At 34.3% G+C, this 23,225-nt stretch overlaps 1 protein-coding gene across 7 annotated transcripts in view; it reads right to left on the bottom strand.

Annotated features, from left to right (window-relative positions):
- LOC118445860 (uncharacterized) overlaps positions 1–18,479 on the bottom strand; it is a 33,306-nt gene extending 14,827 nt beyond the window's left edge. The window contains exons 1-2 of one of the 7 annotated variants that reach the window (XM_035875868.2): positions 18,344–18,479; positions 17,057–17,358 (exon numbers count right to left, since the gene is read on the bottom strand). In XM_035875868.2, the coding sequence (XP_035731761.1) occupies positions 17,057–17,188 (132 nt within the window). In that variant the 5' untranslated portion in view covers positions 17,189–17,358; positions 18,344–18,479. Of the gene's footprint in view, positions 1–17,056; positions 17,402–18,313 lie in introns of all 7 variants that reach the window. The other 6 variants (XM_035875872.2, XM_085656392.1, XM_035875870.2 and 3 more) reach the window with 6 other exon arrangements.
- Between the last annotated feature and the right edge of the window lie 4,746 nt (positions 18,480–23,225).

The raw sequence follows: 23,225 nt of genomic DNA, 5'->3' as shown, positions 1-23,225 counted from the left end.
CATAAAAAGGAGGATCAAGAAGAAGAAAAGAAGAAGAATGAACATAGAAGCAGGAGTAAAAGAAGAAGAAGAAAACTACTAGGTTCGAAACGAAGAAGCTTCCGTTATATCGCGAATAGTTATTATCGTGTAAATGGTTCTTTTCTCACATATTCTCTTTTATACACGGATACACACGAAAACGTACACATCATACACACACACACACACACAGATACACTTTCTCTCTCCTACCAACTCTTTTCTCTACGTTTGCACATTGTTTAATAGCCGCTAACGAGAGAATGAGAGAGAATGATAAAAAGAAAGATAGATAGATAGAGAAAGAGAAAGAGAGAGAGAGAGAGAGAAGGGAACTCAACAAGATTTCCAACCTTCTCTCCTAGCTTCCCTCGTCTTTCAACCGTAGAAGACTGGCGGATACCCTTCGTTTCGGTGGAGTCTTCTTCGTATCTCGTAGAATAATAGTAAGTGCGGTAGCGAGATGGGGTATTTTAAAGTGGGGGTGGGGATAGGGCTGCTAGCGAGCCTTTGAAAGGCAAATGAGAACGTTCACTTGGGGACGACGGAAGCTGCCATTCCCCCGCCCCCCTTTTCGAAACTTTTCTCTCATCCTCTTTCGACAAGAGAAAGAGAGAGAAAGAAAGAGGGAGAAAGAGAGAGAAAGAGTGAAAGAGAAAGATAGAAAGATAAAGAGAGAGAGAGAGAGAGAGAGAGAAAGAGAAAGAGAGATAGAAAGAGAAAGGATGGGTAGAAGAAGCTTAACTTACGAAACAAGCATCGAAGTTTGGTTAAATACAAAATATAATAATGGCTGGGCACCCTCTTGGCTAATGCCGTACTGACTTCGTCGAAGGTGGGAAACTTCCTTTGGCTTCCGCGACGTGAAAACGAACGATGCAGTCGAGTTTTATTCACGTTGACGCTCTTACGTTTCTCGAAGTTGGCATTTTATGAAAAAAAATCAAAAAGGTAGAAGGAAATGACAGAGAGAGAGAGAGAGAGAGAGAGAGAGAGAGAGAGAGAGAGAGAGAGAGAAAGAGAGAGAGCGAGAAAGTGCGAAGCAGGGAGGAAGAGAAAAGAAAAAGAAAATCTTATTTAAGATTTAACGTACTGCGAAAAGTTAAACTTATCAGGAAAATTTTCTATTTAGTTTCTCTTTACATTTCGAAGAACTTATTACTCATCTTCCTCTTCGTCTTCTTCTTTTTCTTCTTCTTCTTCTTCTTCTTCTTCTTCATTTTTCGTTTTTCGTCTTTTACTTTTCGTAAACTATCTTCGTATCTTTTTCTAATTTACAGTTATTACATTTAAAAAGTGCGAAAAGGAGTAAGAGAAACTGAAGGGAAGGAAAAAAGAAAAAGAGAAACAGAGAGAGAGAGAGAGAGAGAGAGAGCGAAAGATAGAGTTAATAATTACCTGTCGACGAGCCATCTATTTTCAAAGATCGAAAAGTGAGAGAAAGAGAAAGAGAAAGAGAAAGAGTATCGATCTCGACGTACTATTCCCCGAAGCACGTTTCTATCCTTCTAGTCGAGATAACGTAACTATTTCCGCGTCAATCGTAGGACGAGTTACGTATCGGCAGGCAAATTTCAAAGACCGATATGCTCGAGCTCTTGTGTCTGATCGTTCACTCACACGAACTAGTACGATTTAAACCCATTTGTCGATAGGAACGCGATTTTCGATCCTCTTTTCTAAAACCTACATACGCATAGAAAAGAGCTCAGGTGTGATCGATCGATCGCGATCGATCCCATGAAATTCGTTTGGATAGGATTTTTCTTTTTTCTTCCCTTGTCTTTCCCCTTCTCCTCCTTTTACTATCCTCCCCTATCCCTACCACTACCACCACTACCACCACCACCACCACCACTACAATAAAAGAGAAAAAGAAAAAAGGCAAAGGAACAGGAAAGAAAAGAAAAGGAAATAATTGAGCAAAATGTAACGTAGCTAGAATTTTTTTCTCTCTCTCTCTCTCTCTCTCTCTCTTTTTTTTTCTTTTTTCTTTTTTAATTTCTTTTTTTTCCCTATCTCTTTTCATTCGTTCACGAGTAAGTAATTTTTTGAAGATTTAATTTTTTTCCATTATCACGAAAGGCACAGAGAGAATGACGATTAATATTAACTATTCTTACAGTTAGGGAACTTGAAAGGAGTTCATAACCGAGAGAGAGTTTAACTAATGATATAAACTTTTTCCCCGTAAATCGTAATCATTTAATTAGTCCCAGAACGAGTGAACAAAAAAAAAAAAAAAGGAAAAGAAAAAGGAAAAGGGAAAGAAAGAAAGAAAGAAAGAAAAGAAAAAAGAATAATAATTTAATTCAATGGGAACCAAACTTATTGCGTAAACGTTTCTTTTTGGTTTTTCTTTTTTCAGTTTGAATATTACTATTTAAATATGTCAATTATAATTTAGTTGATTTTTCTATCTTTTCTTTTTCTTTTTTTTTTTTTTTTTTTTTAAGCGATTATTCTACATCCAATTTTTGTAAAGTGAAACAGTTTACAAATGAATAATGTGATATTTCAATTGTATTTGATTCAATGAACTAAATGAATTCTCTCTCTCTCTCTCTCTCTCTTTCTTTCTTTCTTTAAATAGCATAATAAATTTCGATTCTTAACAGTACAATAAAAGAGGTTATCGACAATTCATTCGTATATTATCAAACTCATTAATGTATGATATTCAATTCGTTGAAAATTTTTTTAAGGGAATTTGAAGAAAATCTAATATTATTATTATTATTATTATTATTATTATTATTATTATTACTATTATTTTTAAAGAAAATCATGTTCCTGTGGTAACGTGTATTTTCCTTTAGTTAGAAATCGTATTTGAGGAAATAATCCATGAGTCTAAGGTAGACTTTGTTTGAAATGGGACAATAAGGCAAGATTAAAAGAGATTTTGGGGTGTTGTTGGCTGGTATGAGAAGGGTTGAAGCTTTCGTAGGAAAACCCCTCGAGGAAGCATAATCCTCGCGTGAGCGAGCACGCACGTTCGAGTCTGGTTGACGTCTGGTTTATGTCTGACACACAGCTACTATTCAATGCCGAAAATCAGTTGTCTTAACCTCCTCATGGTAGGTAGAGACGAGAGACAAGCCTTATTTATGCTAACTTATGCGATGCATTTGCATGCAAGCTCGCGTTCGAAGTTGAGCTTTCCTCTTTCATCTCCCTTTTCTGTTTTCCTGATATTCTCAGGATCTGATATTAAAATCTCGAGTTGGTTCAGCTGCTTTCGACCGTACCGATGGACCAACGCGGATAAGAGAGATGTTCTCCTCTAATAATATTATACATGCGATGGTATCTATGATACGACATCGATCGATAATTGTACTTTCCAATGTAAAACATTTCATTCGATCTCGATCTTGTTATTTAAGTATCACGTGATAAAAAAGAAAAAGAAGAAGAAAGAAAAAAGAAAAAAAAGTTTAAACGAGCCATCTAACTTTTTGTCTAATAAACGTGTGTTTACTTATTGTAAACATTTTATTTTTTACTCTTTTAATATCACGTCATTCTTGTTATCTTCATCGTCGGGATGAAATTTTTTTTCTTCTCTTTTATTCTTCTTCTTCTTCTTTTTTTTCCTCCCTTCGCCAAACGAAGACCGAGTTTGTGCAACAAAGGCGAAGAAAGAAAAAAGAAAAAGCAAAAAACTGAACAAAAAAAGGAAACAAAACAAAAGGGAACAAAAAAAAATAATAAAAAAGAGATACTAAACAAGGCACAAAAGTTGGACTTTGAGATGGCATCTGCAGCGTTAGCTCTTCGACCTAAATTTCACGCTTTTGGTAGTATATCGAAAAGGTCATGTAATCGAGCGAGCCGAAAATTTTCTGTTAACCCGTGCAAATTTTACGGTCCGTACGATAAAGTTTGACGCTTTCGTTGAGGAAGCTCTCCATTCGCGCAACGTGCGCGGAAGTTTAAACGCGAGCCGCAGGATACTTTCCAAAAGCAACGTTTTCATTTTCCCGGATTCACACGACTAACCTTCTCACCGGAGAAAACTCTCCCGTTTTGGCTGTCGCAACTCCTCGTTAATTTGACATTCAGCAACGTTCTGCTCTCCGACCCACCCGACAGTTTTTTTGTTGTCTCAACTCACTACAACTCACATTTTTCCGAAATAAAATTGGATCCTTCGTAGGCCCATTGTCCTTGATTTCTTTGTATGACTTTACGTGCGTTTCTTTTCGAAAAAAAAAAAGAAAGTAAATATAATATATCATGCGAACGTACGTATATAAATTATACAAAATTGTATGCCACGATATAATATTATCCGTAATCGCTCGTTAATTGATTACACAGTTTTATTCTTTCTTTTTTCGAATGAAGATGCAAGAGCATTTTTCCAAAATTTCGTAAAAATTGCGTTGGTAAAAAAAAAAAAAAAAAAAAAAATCAAAAGGAAAACTCAACACAAATATATTTTATAACAATTTCTTACAACACCATGGAGAAATTAAGTTTAACCAGTTTTTACTTGTCTTTTCTAAACGAGAGCCGTTTTCTACCAAGTATGTCGAATTATCGATCGATCTTTCAAAGATAAGTCCTCAACAGATGGAGATGGATGGTTGGCAAATGGTAAAATAAATCGAGATTGCCAAGAGACGAATCGACGTTCAACGAAAAATAAATGGGAAAACGCGTGTCCGCTTTTCCACCGAAATATTCTCTCCATCTTCATTTCTATCTTTTCTCTTCTTTTTATATCTTTTTCTTTCTTTCCTTCTTTCCCTCTTTCTTCCTTTTTATTTCTTTCTTTTGTTCTTTCTTTCTTTCTTTCTTTCTTTCTTTCTTTCTTGCTTTCTTTCTTCCTCATACTTGAATTCATTTTTATATTCCTCTAAAACTGTTACATCTTTATCTTAAAGAACATCTATTCTTAGAACTTTCGAATTTGAACAGATAAAAGAAGGATGAAAGAAAAGATATTCTTACAAGTAGAAAAAGTTCTTTTGAGATTGTAGATTTTGAAATGGAAGAATGATTCAAATAGTGCATTTCGTAAAATGCCGTGTACAATTATAGAACTATAGTTAGATTCCAAATGGATTTTCATCGGTACGTATTTCGTAATCATATTGATCAGAAGTAGCTAAGGTACACAATACGATAATCGTAGATATCACTGTTAATTTTCATGATTTGACGCTGTTATAAAGAGAGAGAGAGAGAGAGAGAGAGAGAGAGAGAGAGAGAGAGAGAGAAAGTGTGTCTATATAGATTTATGTATATATGCAAAGGCAAAAGATAAAGGGGAAGCATGCGCAGCACTATGTAGGTCATGGGATGTTGGTCCTTGGGTTCCCGTCCGTGATGTGCTAGACCTACATTAGACCTGCATTAGAGCATGATTAAACTCTGCCTTTTAAACGATGCGTACGCGCCTAGACCTCGTTTCGAAAGTACATTACTTTATATATTTGTTATTTCTCTTTTTCATTTTTTTATTCTTTCTTTCTTTCTTTTTTTTTTCTTTTCTTTTCTTTTTTTTCATATTCTTCAGTCGAATCAAATCGAGGATATTATAAAGTCGATAATAGATTTCAATCTGACAAATCATTTATAAATCTATAGAATTTTACAGACTTTATCGATCGATACACGTATGACTTTTTAATGCGTAGACTCTTTTAGAAAATATTCTTTTTTCTTTTTTTTTTTGACAATCTCTAGAAGTATTAAAAAAGAGAGAGAGAGAGAGAGAGAGAGAGAGAGAGAGAAAAGAAAAGAAAAGAAAGGAAAAAAAATTGATGTTAAACAATTCCGTGTATTTTAAGATCCACAGTTAATCCAAAGTGTCCCTTTGGCAATATCTTTTTCATTTTATTCATTATCATAATATGAATTACAAGTACGAAAGCAATGATGTCAGTCTATAATTAGGTTTCTGACTTACGTTCGTGACAACTACAAGCCCGTAGGAAAACGGACAGAGAATGGGAGTTATAAAGCTGTTGAAAAGTGGATCAAACAAAGCAAAAGTCTTTTTGTTCTTCCTAGTGCTAACTAAGTATAACAAGGGAAAGGGAGAGAGAGAGAGAGAGAGAGAGAGAGAGAGAGAGAGAGAGAGAGAAAGAGAGAGAGAGAGAAGGACAGATAAGTAACACTCTTTCTACAGGTAGAATATTTGAGAACGTAATCAATAAAGCTTAGTCATGGATTAAACTCGGATCGACTGGACTCACTATCTCTTTCCTTAGTAAATCCTATGCTAATTAGATAATTTAATTGGCTTCCACGATGCAAATTATTCGAAACTACCGCAATTCCTTCATTGGGAATCAATCGTATTCGAAATGCGATTTCAACCGATTACAAATTCCACCTGATGCTTTTCACGAGTGTACAAATTTATGGATAATTAATGAAAACTACGTGGATCAACGGTAAACGATTTGCTCGAATTATTTTCTACATTTTCCAATAACAATTCCGTCCTTTACTTCGACTTAATTAAGTTTTAGTAATAGAATTGTTATCGATCCTTAAGTTCGTGTCATGGTCAAAGTAAATCACTGCTATGAAAATTATGTGTTAGGAATGAAAAAAAAAAGAAAAAAAAAAAAAAAAAAAAATAGAAAAAAAGAAAAGGGAAAGAAAACTAGTGCAAGGTTATCAGATCATCATGGAGATTGTCCAAAGGCTGATTTTCAAATTTTACAAATCAATTCGCGTTAAAGACTCCCATTATAGAACGTGTACGTGTCTCTAATATGCACGGAAAGGCATATTATATTTCACGTATGCACGAAATAGATGACGTCAGAAGGAAAATTTATTTTCGTGCTCGCTCGATATGACCCACTTTAACTTAACGTTAGATGAACTATAAGATGATACATATAAAACTAATACTTTTATTTATTTATCTATATATTTTGACATAAATGGTGTTAGTAATAATGTATCGCGTCTTAAATGTACATACGTTGTGTCGTCTTAGATTCCTCGGAAATTGCTTTACATCAAATACTGAAAATGTCTTCTCTCTGCCTGAGGGCAAAGCTAAATACGTTGTCACATATCGTTCTTGGTCTCCTTCGTTGGAGTATTGTATTATCAATATCATAATAATATTAAATACTATTAATAATATATATTAATAATATATTATTATATTATATATAATATACATACATATATATATATATTATTAATTATATATAATTATTTTATACAATAGTATAAATAATAATATTATTATTATATACAATTATTATATATTATATTATATGATAACTATCATACTATTAATAGTTTTATTTAATACAATAATAATAAATATAAATATAATAATTATATTGGTTATAAATAATCTTACCAATACTATTCTAATCAAAATAAATACATAAAGAAAAACATTAATTTTATATGAATCTCGTACTATAATACGTAGAGCTACTCTTATTATTCTCATTTGATAGAATCGTTATCTCTCTCTTTCTCTCTCTCTCTTTCTCTCTCTCTCTCTCTCTCTCTCGCTCTTTCTCTTTCTCTTTCACTTCTACCGTTCCCATAGTTCTTCTGTGCACGTACCGTAGAGCTTGAAAAGCAGCGCAAGCTTCAGGGACGAGCTTTTTAATTTCTCACGAACGCGTTCTTCCCTTTCTTTCGGACTTTCCTTTTTATTTCCTTTAACTCTCTCTCTCTCTCTCTCTCTCTCTCTCTCTCTCTCTCTCTCTTCTTTCATTCTTTCTTTCTTTCCTTCTTTCTTTCTTCCTTCCTTATTCCGTAACCTTTACCACCTAGTGCACTATCCACGTCCTCCGAGCTTCCTTTTTCATCCTCTCTTCGACCTTTTTTCCATGATCCACGGATATAGACCGGATATCGAAGCAACATTTCTCTTTCACCGCATTGTTCGTCGTACGGTGAGCTTTTTCACTCTACCTCGTTGTTCTTATTCTTTGATATCGAATTCCTTTTCAACTCGGTCTCGTAGTTTTTTAATTACGAGCTTAAAATAAATCACGATAATAAATCGTTACAAATACGATATACGATATGTATATCTTTCTGCGAGAAATATACTACTTATCATTCTAAATTTCATCGGTAAAGATTACAAAGGGCTCATTCTCTGTTGGATATTATTGTACGCGATGAAAATTCTTTTTTTTTTCTCTTTTTTTTTTTTTTTTTTTATCTTTTCATCGTTCAATCGTTAAAAAAATGTTAAAAATGTATGCAATCTTTTTTTCAAAGGCAATGATAAAAGTGTTGAATTAGTCGACAAAGTTGTTATGTAAAATTTGCTTACTGTTAGGAATTCAAAAGAACCATTTTTACTCATATACTCAATGCTTTCACGCATACACATACACAGACATACACACACACACAAAGACAAACACTGGCAGTATCATTCTACGAGTTTTGCTTTTAGCCAAGGTTGACGGTCGTGCGTAAGTAATGAAACAGAATTGATTGCGGATGGAAATCTGTCGAGATTAAGCCGTAGTAGATTCGTAAAGTTAACAGTCTCCTTCCTTAATGAATCCCTAAATGGATTGGCAAGAGTATTTACACAACAAATAAGCTGAAGCCAACGCGATCCCAACGCGATCCCGACGCGTTACCGTTTAATTATTAATTCAATTCCCGACCGGTCACTAATTGTAGATACCAATTGTAACTTGTTGGACTCTCGAGAGGTGCGATAATAATAATTATAATAATAACAACAACAGCAGTAGCAGCAGCAGCAACAACAACAACAACAACAACAACAACAACAACAACAACAACAACGATAATCGAAAGCGCAGGCACTAATACGTTTTCATGGTCCCAGGGACAAAATGGTTTGTACTACCGCGATTAATGGAGGTTAAAACAATGTGGTCGATCAACATAACTCAGAGTCCGAGGACAACGAGATTTTCCTCATCGATTCACTTTATTTTCCCGCGTTAATTTCAAATCTTCCGCACTAATTTCGTATTAAACACGTGTTCACGACTTGTATTATGTAAAAGGCACACGCAACAATGATAAATCTCGAAGGGATAGAAATATAAATCCCGAATGGAAGTTTTGTCAAAATGAACGTACGTATTTCGATGATTCTCCTCCTCCCAACCAAAATCTGTGACTACCGAATATCGGTCTAATTTACGACTGCTCGCGAATGGTATAAATTACGGGCTCGAAAATCGATGCAAATTCGCCATTAAATCTCTTCCGGTCGTATGGCACTGATTATAAATTCACTTTCGCAATTAGCGCTTATGTGCATTATTATTTTTTCTTTTTTACCTATTATTATTATTATTATTATTATTATTATTATTATTGTTATTGTTATTGTTATTGTTATTATCATTATTTAATGCTTCATCAATTTTTCTTTTATTATCTCACTTCCGCAAGAATTAATCCGTAGAGCGTATGTTTCGTTGGTAACAATAACTGAAAAAAATATAACGAACGTGATATCGTACTTGGGATAACTTTTTTTTTTTTAACTTTTTAATGTTTCTTTTTCCTCTCTCTTTTTTACTTTTTTTTTTTTTTTTTTTTTTTCTTTAATATCCCAATTTTTTTTTTTTTTACCAAACTGAATCTCATCGTACAAAGGTCTCGAATATGTAAATGAAATCAACGAAGAAATGAAACGGCGAAAATTCTGGATTGGTAGAAATATCATATTATTGGAAATAAAAAGAAAAAAAAAAATAAATAAAATAAAAAAAAAGAAAAAAAAAATTAAAAGGAGAAAAGAAGAAAAAAGCGCATAGAAGACTATAAAATGGAATTCGTATCGAAGGGGTGTAATGGAAATGCCTCGGCGAATATCTTTCGATCAAACGTGGAAAATCGTCGTCCGCGAAACGCAATGGATTTGCAACGTGACAACCAAGCGTTCAAATATTCCTATCGCGTCACAAATTTTTTGAAAGTAATAACTAGCGGACGCGTATACCCAGCTTCACTATATTTGTTTCTATCTATATATCCTCCTTTTCTCTTTCTCGTACGTATTCCTGAACATTTTCGAGAAAGGGATTAAAAGTTGAAGCTCAAAAAACACAATAAATAACTCAAACTAAAATACTCGAGGCTTTTCGTCGAACTGATGTCAACACCGAGTTGAACCCAAGTATAACTTGATGAAATGTTTTCATTGAGTAGTTTGGAATCCCACGTATTTCTCTCTCTCTCTCTCTCTCTCTCTCTCTTTCACTGCGATATTTAGTCCTTTTATTACATTTTTATTTACTTCGTTCCTCCGTTAGTTACGTTTTGTCAATTGAAACGAAATGATTTTAAGATTTCAATGACTCGATTTCGTTCAAAAATTTTAATAAATTGTTCCTTTCTCCTTCTCTCTCTCTCTCTCTCTCTCTCTCTCTCTCTCTCTCTCTCTCTCTCTCTCTTGCTCTCTCTTATTAATCATCTAAAATGAACGTCAAAAGTAAAATTGACTAGTTTCAGAGTACAAAAGTTCGTACACACGTGTCCTCGAGTTTTGACGTGTACGAACAGATGTGGTGCGTACATATATATACATATACATATATATATACGCTTAGGTACGTATTACTTTATATATTTCACGTTTACCCGTATAGTATATACATATATATATATATATATATATATATATATATATATATATATATAGATATAGATATGACATCGGTGGCCTTTAACTTTGCGAATGTAGTTTTCCTCGAGCCGTGAAGATGCATAAATATCCTGTCATTCTTTACCAGAGATATTTTCACCCCTCGTCTTGTGCCGTCGCGTTTACAAAAGAGAGAGAGCGAGAGAGAATGAGAGAGAGAGAGAGAAAGAGAGAGAGAGAGAGAGTGAGAAAGAGAGAAAGAGAAACAGAAGGAAAGAGAGAGAAAGGTAGAAAAATCTTGACTCACGTGAGATAAAATCCTTTTCAGACTCCACAACCACGGCTTTACTTTCCAGTGAAAAGTTTCATCGATCATTCTTTTTTTCTCCCTTTTTTTTCTTCTTCAGAATACCCCCTTTGGAATCATGATAAGAAAAAAAGTTTCCTTTCTCTATCTCTCTCTCTCTCTCTCTCTCTCTCTCTCTCTCTCTCTCTCTCTTTCTCAATCTCTCTCTCTCTCTTTCTTTCCTTTTTCGTTCTGATTTACATACGAACATCCTTATGGCTACACGAAAGAAAACTTTTCAAAACTCGTTTCATGAGTTTCGATCTTTATACGTTTTCTTCTTTTTTAATTTTTCTTTTTCCTTTTTTTTTTCCCCCTTTCGGCATTCGCGGTTACGAGGATACAGAGAAAATGCAACATCGTCCCCCGTCGGCTCATTATTTTGTAACCGTAGGTACACGTGGCGGACGATGCGGCTTCTCGTCACACGAGAAGGAATTCTCTTACTGAAATTTAATTGCTTAATGTCGTAATTACGCGCTTACGCGTCGTCTAGTTTGCCCTCCGCTCCGGAAATGAACTTAACATTGTGATTATACAGGATCGCCCACGTAAACTCTGTTTTCATCGAAACCATTTAGAGATACCGTGAAATTAATTTTCCCCATGTGTTGAATAAATATCAGTAGAATATATAAACAAATATTAGTAAAACATTTTAATTAACAAAAATACATGAATCCCTTTTATTTGTATTTATTTAGTTAGATACATATATAATTAAAAATTTTCCTTCACCATTTTGTTCGCAAATTTTATTAAAAACGTTAATAATAAATAAAATAAATGGGAAGATATATAAAATTTACCGTGAACATTATTCGAGACTTAATTTTCTACCAACCATACAAACCACTGACCCTATCTCGTCGCTTAAACAATTTTTCGTTTATCCCTTATATTTCTTTTCCTTTCGCAAAATATTTTCCAATGGATTGTGGAAAAATTCATATGTTAGGAATTAAATACATATTAGATAGACTATAATCGCATTCAAAGAAGTATTCGTTTTATGGTAAAATCCAGTTAATTCACAAACTCGTTATGACCTTAGTTTAGCTTCGAGATATGTTAGATCATAATAAAATATTAATATAATAATGTACAGAAATAAAAGAAGATAGGAAGAGGAAGAGTGAGCGAGAGAGAGAGAGAGAGAGAGAGAGAGAGAGAGAGAGAAAAGAATGAAACGGAAGCTTAAAGCAAAAGCGAGAAAAGATGAATTTTATACGGCTGTCTAGTAAAGGGATGATGGATCGAAGAAAAATCACATTGGTTTCTCGTTTCTAACGTAAAACGTCTATGAAAAAGGAAAAGCCTTACAACTTCTTTTTTTCCTGCTGTTCTTGCACCAAGATAACCATTATCTCGAAAGTACGAAGGAAGGTTCCTTTGGTTGTTCGAGAGAAAAAAAGAAAAGAGAGGAGAAAAAGAAGAAAAGAAAGTGAGAGAGAGAGAGAGAGAGAGAGAGAGAGAGGGAGAGAGAGAGAGAGAGAAGGAAGTGAAAGAAAGAAGAGGAGAGGGAGTGAAAGCTATCACCTCCTCTTTCATTTTCTTCCCAACAAAAATCGACTCTAGGGATGAACCGTTCGTATTGAAGAAGTCGGACGTAGAATGTGTCCCGATTCCGTTTTGCCATCGTAAAATTTTATATCCCACGATGAATTTCATTCGGACGCCCGATGACGTTATCTGTCTGCATTTTTCCTTTTCGTTCGTCGGAACGAGAAAGCTTTGGCACTTTTCATCGATTACTGATATTATCTTTCCTTTTCTTCTTCTTTTTATTTCTCTTTCTCTCTTTCTCTCTCTCTGTCTGTCTATCTGTCTGTCTGTCTGTTTGTCTGTCTCTTTTTTTTCTTATCTTCCTCTACTACAGATTAAAAGTTTTTATAAAATATTTTATTAACCATTTAATTGCTTTTCCATTATTAAAATGATATATAATTAAAGGATGGGGGAAATAAAAAAGGGAAGTTCCCTTTTTAAAAGAGGCATTTTTTGATTGACAGGCTCTTTGAAGAACAAAGACGGCGGAAAAGGAAAAGAAAAGAAAAAAGCATCAATGAAGCCGTCCATCGGATAGTTTGAAAACGTCATTAAATCGAGCGACGATGTTCGATAGTATTCAGGCAAAGAGAAAAAGATAGAGGGAGAGAGATAGAGGGAGAGAGAAAGATTTTTTCAACGTGACGGCCATCTCATCATCGACAAATCCGATTTCGATCGTTAACTTGTCTTCTACGTTATGTAAATGCTAATCTATCGGTCGATGACTTCGAACACACCCATCGTATTTGTATATATATATATATATATATATATATGTGTGTGTGTGTGTGTGTGTATATATACACATATGTACTAGCATGAATACCGAGACTTGTAGAATTTCCCTTTGATTATCTAAACGACGATTTCGATCGGAGTGCAACGAGCAGAACGCTTGTAGCTCGATTTATAGCTTCGTGATTTCTAACTGGACGCCATTGATACGTGAATTAATTAATCCTGATATAACTATATAATTTTCTACGAAATAAGAATATTATGGTCGATCTATTACAAAATAAAAGATAATCCAACATGCTAAAGTTTTCTACGTAGACGTCTCGTAACCATAAAGCGAATCGTCGTCATCTTAACGTGCAATGAACCATAAAAATGTCGGTATATTTTATACGAAGGATTGAGAAAATCGATGGACAGATCGGTGGACGATTACTAGAGAGAAGATAGAAATAAGATGGAGGGAAGTACGGAGGAAGGAGTGTGGACAAAAAAAGGACAAAACTACGATATCTATGATTTGCGATACAACTTGGACGACGAAGTCGTACGTCCGGTTGAAACGGAAGTTCAAGATCACGAAGAGATTCAAGAAGAGACCGTTCATAAATTCCATTCCGATGGCCGTGTAAATCTTCAAGCGAAGCGGAAAAATCGAAGCGCACCAGCTAACCCATCGTATATTATTTTCTCGAATAAAAATATTTCTGTGATTGTAAAGACAAGAGATGAAATGAAAAGAGGAAAAAAAATTAATAAATGAATGAATAAATAATAGAAGAAGAAAAAAAAAAATAGACAGGAAACAAGAAAAAAGGAAAAAGAGAAAAATATCAAAATCATAATAATATGATGCATTCATAAGTATGATGCATTCGTTGAGGGTAACATCCATCAATGGATACAAATTGCAATTAAATTGTTAATCTGGTTGCTTTTCTTTCTTTCTCCCTCTCTATCTCTCTCTCTTTTCCTCTTTTGATGTGATCGAAAGTGTAACAAGAGAAAAAGAGAAAGAAAAAGAGAGAGAGAGAGAGAGAGAGAGAGAGAAAGAGAGACAGAGTGTTACGCAGCTGCAACGCTCGCAACAGCTTGCCCATAACTTCGACTAGTACAACGACAACGTCTCGACTCGCTTTATATTCAGCGCATGGATTTTAAGCGAAGCTTATGCTAATCGAGAGAGCCGGCTATATGGAAAACAAGAAGGAAACGGAACGAGGAAAAGGTCCCACCACTTCGTTTCTCCACACCCGACACGGGCCGTTTCGCTTTTCTTGCTTTCTTACCCTTTTTCCTCCTTCGAATAAAACGAGAGGAAAAGAAAGAGAGAGAGAGAGAGAGAGAGAGAGGGAGAGAGAAAGAGAATAAAACTAAGAGGGTAAAAGACGCGATGCAAAGTGTTTACGGTTTATCACTAAGCAGGAAAATTCAGCGGGAGGTCCTTGAACGAAAGAGAAACGAGATTTCAGGATAAAAGTGTAAAAAAGGTTTAAAACCATCAACTACGAGAAAAAATTGAGAAGGGTAAAATTTTTGAAAAAAAAAAAAAATGTCCCCCTAGATATCTATCAACGAAAATTTCACCGAATCGATAACGTTGCATTAGATACTAAATATTATCGAATCCTACGTTCCATGTTAAATTCTACACACATTCTGAACGTGACTACGAATATGTTCTTCTAATATATATATATATATATATATATATATATATATATATATATATATATAATATATATATATATATTATATATATATATTATATATATATATATATAATATATGTATGTATAATATTCGATGAACTCTATGTTCGATTATCTACCCTGCACGTTTCGAAACTTCGAATAATAGGAAGTATCTACTATTAAGCTTCAATGAACTCAACGATGTAACTAACCATTGACAACGTGAGTTGACAACGTGAGTTGACAAGGCAGATTCCCTCTTGGTAGACATCAAGCACGATCTCCATCTATCTTCTATGAATTCATCTTCCTTTTATAAACGACGATGTAATATTAAAATATTAATTATTATTAATAATTAATATTTACGACGAAAGATGAAATCGACGAAATAATAATAATATTATCATAACGTATACGTATGTATATACAATATATTTATACATATATAGCTAACATCCTTAAATTAAAATTAAAATTGTCTGAATGAAAATTACGAAAGAAAGGGAAAAATAACAACAACAATAACAAAAGAAAAAAAAAAAGAAAAGGAAAGGAAAGAAAAACAAGAAATGCAACTAAACTGTCCCCTCGACAAATATTTTTCAATCCCCTCTTAGTGATTTTTTTTTTTCTTATCTCAACAAAATACGAACTTCAACGTTGAGATAAGAAATTCTTGAAGGAAACGAGATTTATCTTGCCAGATGATTACCAAAGCAAGACATACGGAAATTGTTTTCCGAGCTCGAAATCCAACTCGACGATTCCTCATAAATCTCTTGGGAGATATTAGATAGTCCTTAGTAGTACATACATACGTGAATACATAACATATAGGAAAATGTCAAATCGCTTCTTCAAAATGGATGCAATTTTCTAAATATACGTCCAAATTATATCCATCGCTTTAATGTAACTTCGTATATAACTACTATAAGCCCATTCTCTCTTTCTCTCTCTCTCTCTCTCTTTTCTCTCTCTTTTCTCTCTCTTTTCTCTCTCTCTCTCTCTCTCTCTCTCTCTCTCACACACTCCCTAGACTCGACAACTTGACTTCGTCGAGGCAGCGTGCCAGGAACTCGTAATTGTTTTGAATTAACGATACTTTAAGCTTCGCCCAACTCGGAGCCATTACGTGACCCACCTCTAATGCTTATCGAACTTATCATTTCTATCATATCGAATTTCTCATTGACTTCTTCCCTTTTTTCTTTTTTTATTTTTCTATAAAAAAAAAAAAAAAAAATTAATACATATATGAATAAGTACGATATATATGAGTATTATGGATTTTTAATGAATACGATCCTTCAATCTTTAAACAACGAACGTATTAAAACAAGTTCAATTATTTTTTCGAGCTTTTATCAAGCTCATAAAAGCGACATTTACAATTTACAACTTTAATCATCCAAACATCGTCTCGAGAAATATTAAGCTCGTACATTTTTGTTTACTCCAAATGTGAAAAGCGGACAGTTGTTAAAAGAAAAAAAAAAAAAAAAAAAAAAATAAAATAAAATAAAATAAAATACAGGAGTAAACAACAAAAGAAAGAAAAAAAAAATAACGTAGAGAAAGAAAGAACCACTAGGCTGTTCTTTATGAAAATTACACCAAAGATAACCATTGTCCTTCTCTCGTTCTCTCTCTCTCTCACTCATTCTTTTCCTTCAACACCCACAATGAAAATAGTAATTTGGTCTCTCGGAAAAATTACGCGAGCACGCGTAAATTTTTATTCGTGAAATTACTTGCGGATACCGTAAAATCTTTTCTACCCTCCGCCATCCTACTCCCGCCACGTACGTATATATGCGTATGCGCGTTTGGAAATTTGAAAAAGAATTTATTATAAAATCACGAAAAAATTATGAAATAAAAAGTTCGATCGAACTCGATCGCTTGATATTTTTTTTCCATTTATATTAAATACGTCTTGAATTATGGTAAGAATTTTTTATAGATCTTTTTTCATTTCCATTTTTCTCTCTTTTTTTTTTTTTTTTTTTTACATCTATTACTATGAAAAAGATGATATATGTGATATGCATGATAATAATACTGTAATCATTGACCGATCAAACTAACTATTGATTAACAAACCTTATCGAGATCTATTTCCTCTTGAGAATTGAGATCGGGACAGTTGAAATTTGTAAAGTCCGTTGTCTGGATCGCATTGTCGGCCCTGGTGAAAGCGATCAGAGCGACCAGCACTAGGAAGTACCACTTCATTGTTCACGTGTGGTTAAAACGTCAGCGTTCACACAACGTTGTCCTGAACTTTCTGAAAGCTAAGGGCTTGTTCCGTTCCAGCGTGTAACACAATTCGTTGAAGGTTTATATTCTTCTTCGGCTATCGTATAACGCTCAATGAGCGTTTAATTCCTTAAACTATTCTTCTTCTTTTTGATGATTGTTGAACGAAGATAAAGAAAAATATAAAGACTGGGAGAAAAAGAAAGAGAGAGAGAGAGAGAGAGAGAGAGAAGGAAGGGAGAGAAGGAGAAAGAGAAATAGAAAGAGAGAAGAAAAGAGATAGAGAAATAGAGAAAGAGAGAGAGAGAGAGAGAGAGAGAGAGAGAGAGAGAGAAAGAGAGATATGTGTGTGTGTGTTTATCAAAGATGCATCCTAACGAGAAATTCTCTCGTATATAAGCACAATATCTTGGGACTCTTTGCTTCTATTTAATATATCAGCACGTATAGATCAGCGTACACGGCGATAATCTCGTCACGATCAGTCGTCGATCATCTGTAAATCACGACTCGATCTTTTTACTTCTTTCTTACTTTTATTTCTTTCCTCTTCGGGGCCAATAATCGGGGATATCTTTAAAACCGATTATGACACTCTTGAAACTTCACCAACAGCACCATTTGCTACGAGCGATGGATAATTTTGGAAAAAGAATAAAAAAAAAAAAAGAAACAAAGAAAAGAAAAGAAAAAATAAAAAAGAAGAGAACAAAAAAAAAAAAGACAGAGAAAACAAAAGAGAGACAACGGATCCTTTTTTAATGAGAGAAACGAAATCGATCTATCATCAAACGCATTCCTCGATCCACTCGAACAAACCTTGACGATTAAACAAAATGAACGATCGAAGATTAATTTTCTTTTATTTCTTTCTTCCCCTTTTTTTGTTTCTTCTTCCTCTTCGTTGTCGTCGTTGTCGTCGTCGTAGTCGTCGTCGTCGTCGTCGTCGTAATCGTTGTCGTTGTAATGTATCTCGATCCCTCACCGAAAGAGTGCGCGAACTTTCGAAAGTTCGAAAGCTGCTCTCTCAGTGCATTCTCTCTCTCTCTCTCTTTCTCTCTTTCTTTCTCTCTTTCTCTCTTTCTCTCTCTCTCTCTCTACCTCTCTTTCTCTCTTTCTCTCTCTCTCTACCTCTCGTTCACGTTCTCGCTGTCTCCTCTTCGTCGTTGTCGACGCGCGCGCTCTCACGATATCGACTCGATATCGCTGCTCTTGTTAGAGGAGGGATGCGTGCGCGGCCAAGTCGTAGGGCACTCTGACGATCCCGGTCGAGCTTCTGCTGGTCCTCCGTTCGTCTCCTCCTCCTCCTCCTCCTCCATCTCTTCCTCCTCCTCCTCCTCTTCCTCCATCTCCTCCTCTTCCACCTCTTCCACCTACTCCACCACCTCCATCTCCTCTTCCTCTTCCACCTACGTCTCTTCACTTCATGCGTGCGCTCGAGTATGTATATATGTGAGAAAGAGAGAGAGAGAGAGAGAGAGAGAGAGAGAGAAGCTTTGACGTGGAAATAGCAATTTCGCTTTTCGATAAATCGAACTACATGTTTAGATTCGAAGGACATTGCCCAAGGATATGTCTTCCTTGATATCTTTCTATGTTGGTCAATACAGTGACCAGGAAGATATTTTGGACTTTTTCGTGTAAAGATTTGTAATACATATGTATGTTGGGATATGTTTTATCGTTTGATAATTTATCATGTAAGTACAGACATACATCACATACATATGTGTTTGTGTTGAGATATTGAAAAGAAATGAATTCGACCATTAAGTTCAACGTGTATTACGTAGTAATTGTTTTTTTTTTCCGTTTCTTTTTTTTTTTTTTTTTTTCTTTTTCTATCTTTCCTCTCCCTTCCACTCTATTCTCTTTGGACATTTAATTTTTGGATCTGCGCTTCGGCGTATGTACTTTAGAAACGTTCGTCGTGTACTAGCTATGTTCTCCCTAAGTGCTTTCTCGCATACTCGCTAATTTAACCGGCTCGCGAACATTTGTCTTGTTCTACATCGAGAGAGAGAGAGAGAGAGAGAGAGAGGGAGAGGGAGAGAGAGAGAGAAAGAGAGAGAGAAAAAAAAAGAGCGAGAGAAAGGGAAATATGGAAAGAAAGATTTTTATCCTTCATTTGTTTCTTCTTAAAATTTCGTATAATTTTATTCTCTTACGTATAACGTAACAATGTCCATAGACCTACTCATATTAATCATAACGATAAACGAGTTCGTGCTTCCGTTTAACCTTGCAATTGTTGTCCCAGCCAATAATCGCGGTCACCTCACGACCTTCCATCAAGCCAGTCGATGTAGTACGAGAAGTAGTACGATGTAGAGAATTAGTACGATAGAACGGAGATAAAACAGGATGGTAAATATACATGTTACAAGATAGACGTGAAGTTTAAAGAAATAAAATAGATAGATGGACAGATAGATAGATGGAGAAAGAGAAAAAGAAAGAAAGAAAGAAAGAAAGAGAGTGATATCATGAGTGAGAAAAAAAGGGAGAGATAGAAGAGGGGGAGAGAGAGAGAGAGAGAGAGAGAAGGAGAAAAAGAAACAGTAATATCACTAGTGAGAAAGAAAGAGGAAAGAAAGAAAGAGTCCCTCTGGGTACCACACATCGTCGCAATGAAAACTTAATTCGTTCATTCAATCTGCTCGACAGCACAACCTGCTGCCAGTGAAGCTGCTAAAAGCTGACAGAAACGTACGCGAGACTGCTGACTATGTATATATATATATATACATATGTACATACATACATCCATCCATGCATGCATGCATGCATGCATACATACATGTGTATATATATATATTTATTTACAGTGTACACGTCAAAAAAAAAACTCATTGAATTATTCTTGTAATCGAACCTGTTACATATACTAACTTATTGATCATTCTAATTCGTTTATTGTTTAAACTTGAATGCCTTTACGTTATCGGATTATATAAACAGTATGAAAGAAGTTATATAATTATTATTTCGACTAAAAAGTCTAATCTACGTTGAAGTTGATCTTTTTAATTAACATAAAAGGTTCATTATAATGTTTCTTCTCGTTACGACATCCCAGAAACTAAGATTAACAAAATGCATCTGTAAAGCTCTTGCACTTGACACGTTGAATACTTAATATCCGTTCCATGAGTGGAGTAATAGATTTCTCAAAGTATTCAATTAATCATGAATATTTTAAATCAATTATTACTTTTTCTTTATTTCCTTTGCCAACGCATACGATAAAAGAGTTTTTTATCTTTTATTTTTAAAAAAGCTTTAATACGAGCTAAAAAAGTTACGATATTTCATTTTCTTTTTTTTTTTTTTATTTCTTTCTTTTTTTGCTTCTTTTTTTTTTCTTATTTTATCATAATAACAATTTCACGACGGATAATCTTCATTTCTTCTTTTTTTTTTTCTTCTTTTCCTTTTTCCTTTTTCAAATATAAATTTAAACCGATTTGAAAGTAAAGTTCTTCAATCGTGTAATAAAATATAGACCACTTGAAGTCCATGCGATAAAAGTTTCAAATAATTTTCCGTTAATCTTCATCAGACTTTCGTTATCGACGTTCATACGTTCTTTCTACGTAAGAAGGATGACATTGATGTTGGATATCGATAGAAGCGAGAACTCGACGATTTCAATGGTTCGCATCGTCTTCCTTGAAAGATCGATCGTCGTTCTATACTAACTTAAAGTTTGCTTTAACTTCAGGTTAGAAAACTTTATGAATGCGTTCCTTGATTATACGATATGATCTCGAATCGGAATCCAGGAACCTTATTAAATATCATTTTTGAATGCTCTTATCACACACACACACACACACACACACACACATACATACATACATACATACACATACAGAAAATTGTGCTTTTCTTCGACTCTACTACAAAAAAAAAAGAAAGAAAAAAAAAAAAGAAAAAAAAGTTAAAGAATTTCTACGATCCTACTACAATTTTCGTTTCTAGTACTAAGAATCTCGTATTCGAACGAATTTCTTTACGCGAATATTTTGAAAAACTTCGTCTCCATTTTTCTCATTTTCTCTTTCTTTTTCTTTATTTCCATTATCATTCATTTCTTTTCGTTATTTCGATTATTTGCCAATAATAAATATGGACTCTTGCTGTTGAGTCATTTTTATCAAAGAGATTAATTAGACACGATGAGGAAAAAGAGATAGTATATGTGTCCTGTTTCCAGGGAAACACTCGCGACACGAGTATTTCTCTCTTATGGTTGATCATGTGAAAACATTATTCTTTAATAAAATCCTCTTAATGAATCGCAGACCCACGACTTCTGTTTAATAAAGATTTTTAACAAATTGTGTATCATGGATGGACGAAGAGGGAAAAATTTTGGCACAAAAATTGAGCTAACGATATTACTTATATAATAAATGGGTATCGAGTTAGAAATGAAAAATAGAAAACTTTGTTCTAGTCGTAGTACTAATTATTAATTCGGATCTAATAATAATTAATCATACTGTAGGGAATTATTTTTCACTCATTCTTACTAACCCCATTCTCACACACCTTTCTTCTTCTCTCTCTCTCTCTCTTTCCACCACCTCCCCTCATATTCCTTCCTTTTTCATCTCTTTTCCACAATCGAGAAAGCTCGTTATCCTTACTCTCAACTTTTTCTATTAACCAATAACTCTTTCTCGCTTTATACTAATTTACTAAAAAGCGAGTGGTACATTTATTCTCTTCGAAAAAGTGAATGAAACGAATTACTTGCGATGCAAGACAGAAGGTCACCAAAGAAATACACAAAGAAACTGAAAAGGAAAAGAAAAAAGAAATGAAAAGAAAGAAAGAAAGAATAAATGAAAGAAAGAAAGAAAGAAAGAAAGAAAGAAAGAAAGAAAGAGGGAGAATGAAATAAAAATCTTTTTCTACCCGTAATATTTTTGCAAACGCATTTGCTTGGCGTAGAATATAAGAGATTGAATTGCTCACGTAACATGATTAAATCGAGCAGGAACAAGTGCTATATGTAGTTTTCCAGGATTGCCGGATAAATTTGCATACACGAGCCATTTCTGCATTCGCTAATTGTACCCGATGATCAACGATGGCTCTTTCAGCAGAATAATGGAAGTCAAACAGTTTGATCCTGTCTCTATAATTCATGTTACCTGAAGTGCTTCTAACTCGCGTGAATACAAAGTGGGAAGAATGATTTGCCTCCTTTTTTTATTTTCTTCCTTCTCTTTTTTTGTTTTTTCTATTTCTTTATTTCTTCTTCATTACTCCTACATATACGTATGTTCGAATTAAATTTTTTAACGTTCAAAATTTTGCTGAATAAAAATATAATAATAACAATAATGAAAATCTTTCTTTTATATTCATTCATATACACCGATTATAACGAGTAATAATTTTGATTGGAATTACATTTGAAATAACATCGAACGAAATGGTTTATCAATATGATTTCGATTTTGTTAGAGAAACCCATGAAAATACATATATGTTAAATATAGGGAATATTCATGATAGAATATCTACCTGACTAACTATATCTAACGATAGACGCATGAACAATCACTGGAGAATAGTTCGAGAGAGAGAGAGAGACAGAGAGGATTTTATGGATCCGTTGATTTTACCAGGATTCTCAACGGACCGGCAGAGATCGATCGTACCGTGAAAATCGGATATATGAGCTTTGGTTCCGGCCAAGCTTTGTCCCGAGTGAACGAGAAAGCTTATTACGTCAACGTGAGAATATGGAAATACTCCGTAAACGACACCATGTTTATTTTCTAAGGTAGGTAAAAAAGAAAAGTGAATTTTAACTTTATGTACACTTATGATTCCGTATGAACGAAGAAACGAACAACGTTATACTATGTGTTATCTCATGAGAATGCTACTCCACGAGTGAATATATACAATATGCGATTCACGTGAAAATTCTTCTTCAAACTATGTCTACGATATGCTTGCTCACGTTGTATATATACCCTTCCCTTCCTTT

The sequence above is a fragment of the Vespa mandarinia genome, chromosome 4 (genome assembly GCF_050613455.1).
Source record: "Vespa mandarinia isolate Hongniang chromosome 4, ASM5061345v1, whole genome shotgun sequence".
Classification (NCBI taxonomy): Eukaryota; Metazoa; Arthropoda; class Insecta; order Hymenoptera; family Vespidae; genus Vespa; species Vespa mandarinia.
Note: the sequence above shows the minus strand (reverse complement) of the source record. Positions and strands in the feature narration are given on the sequence as shown.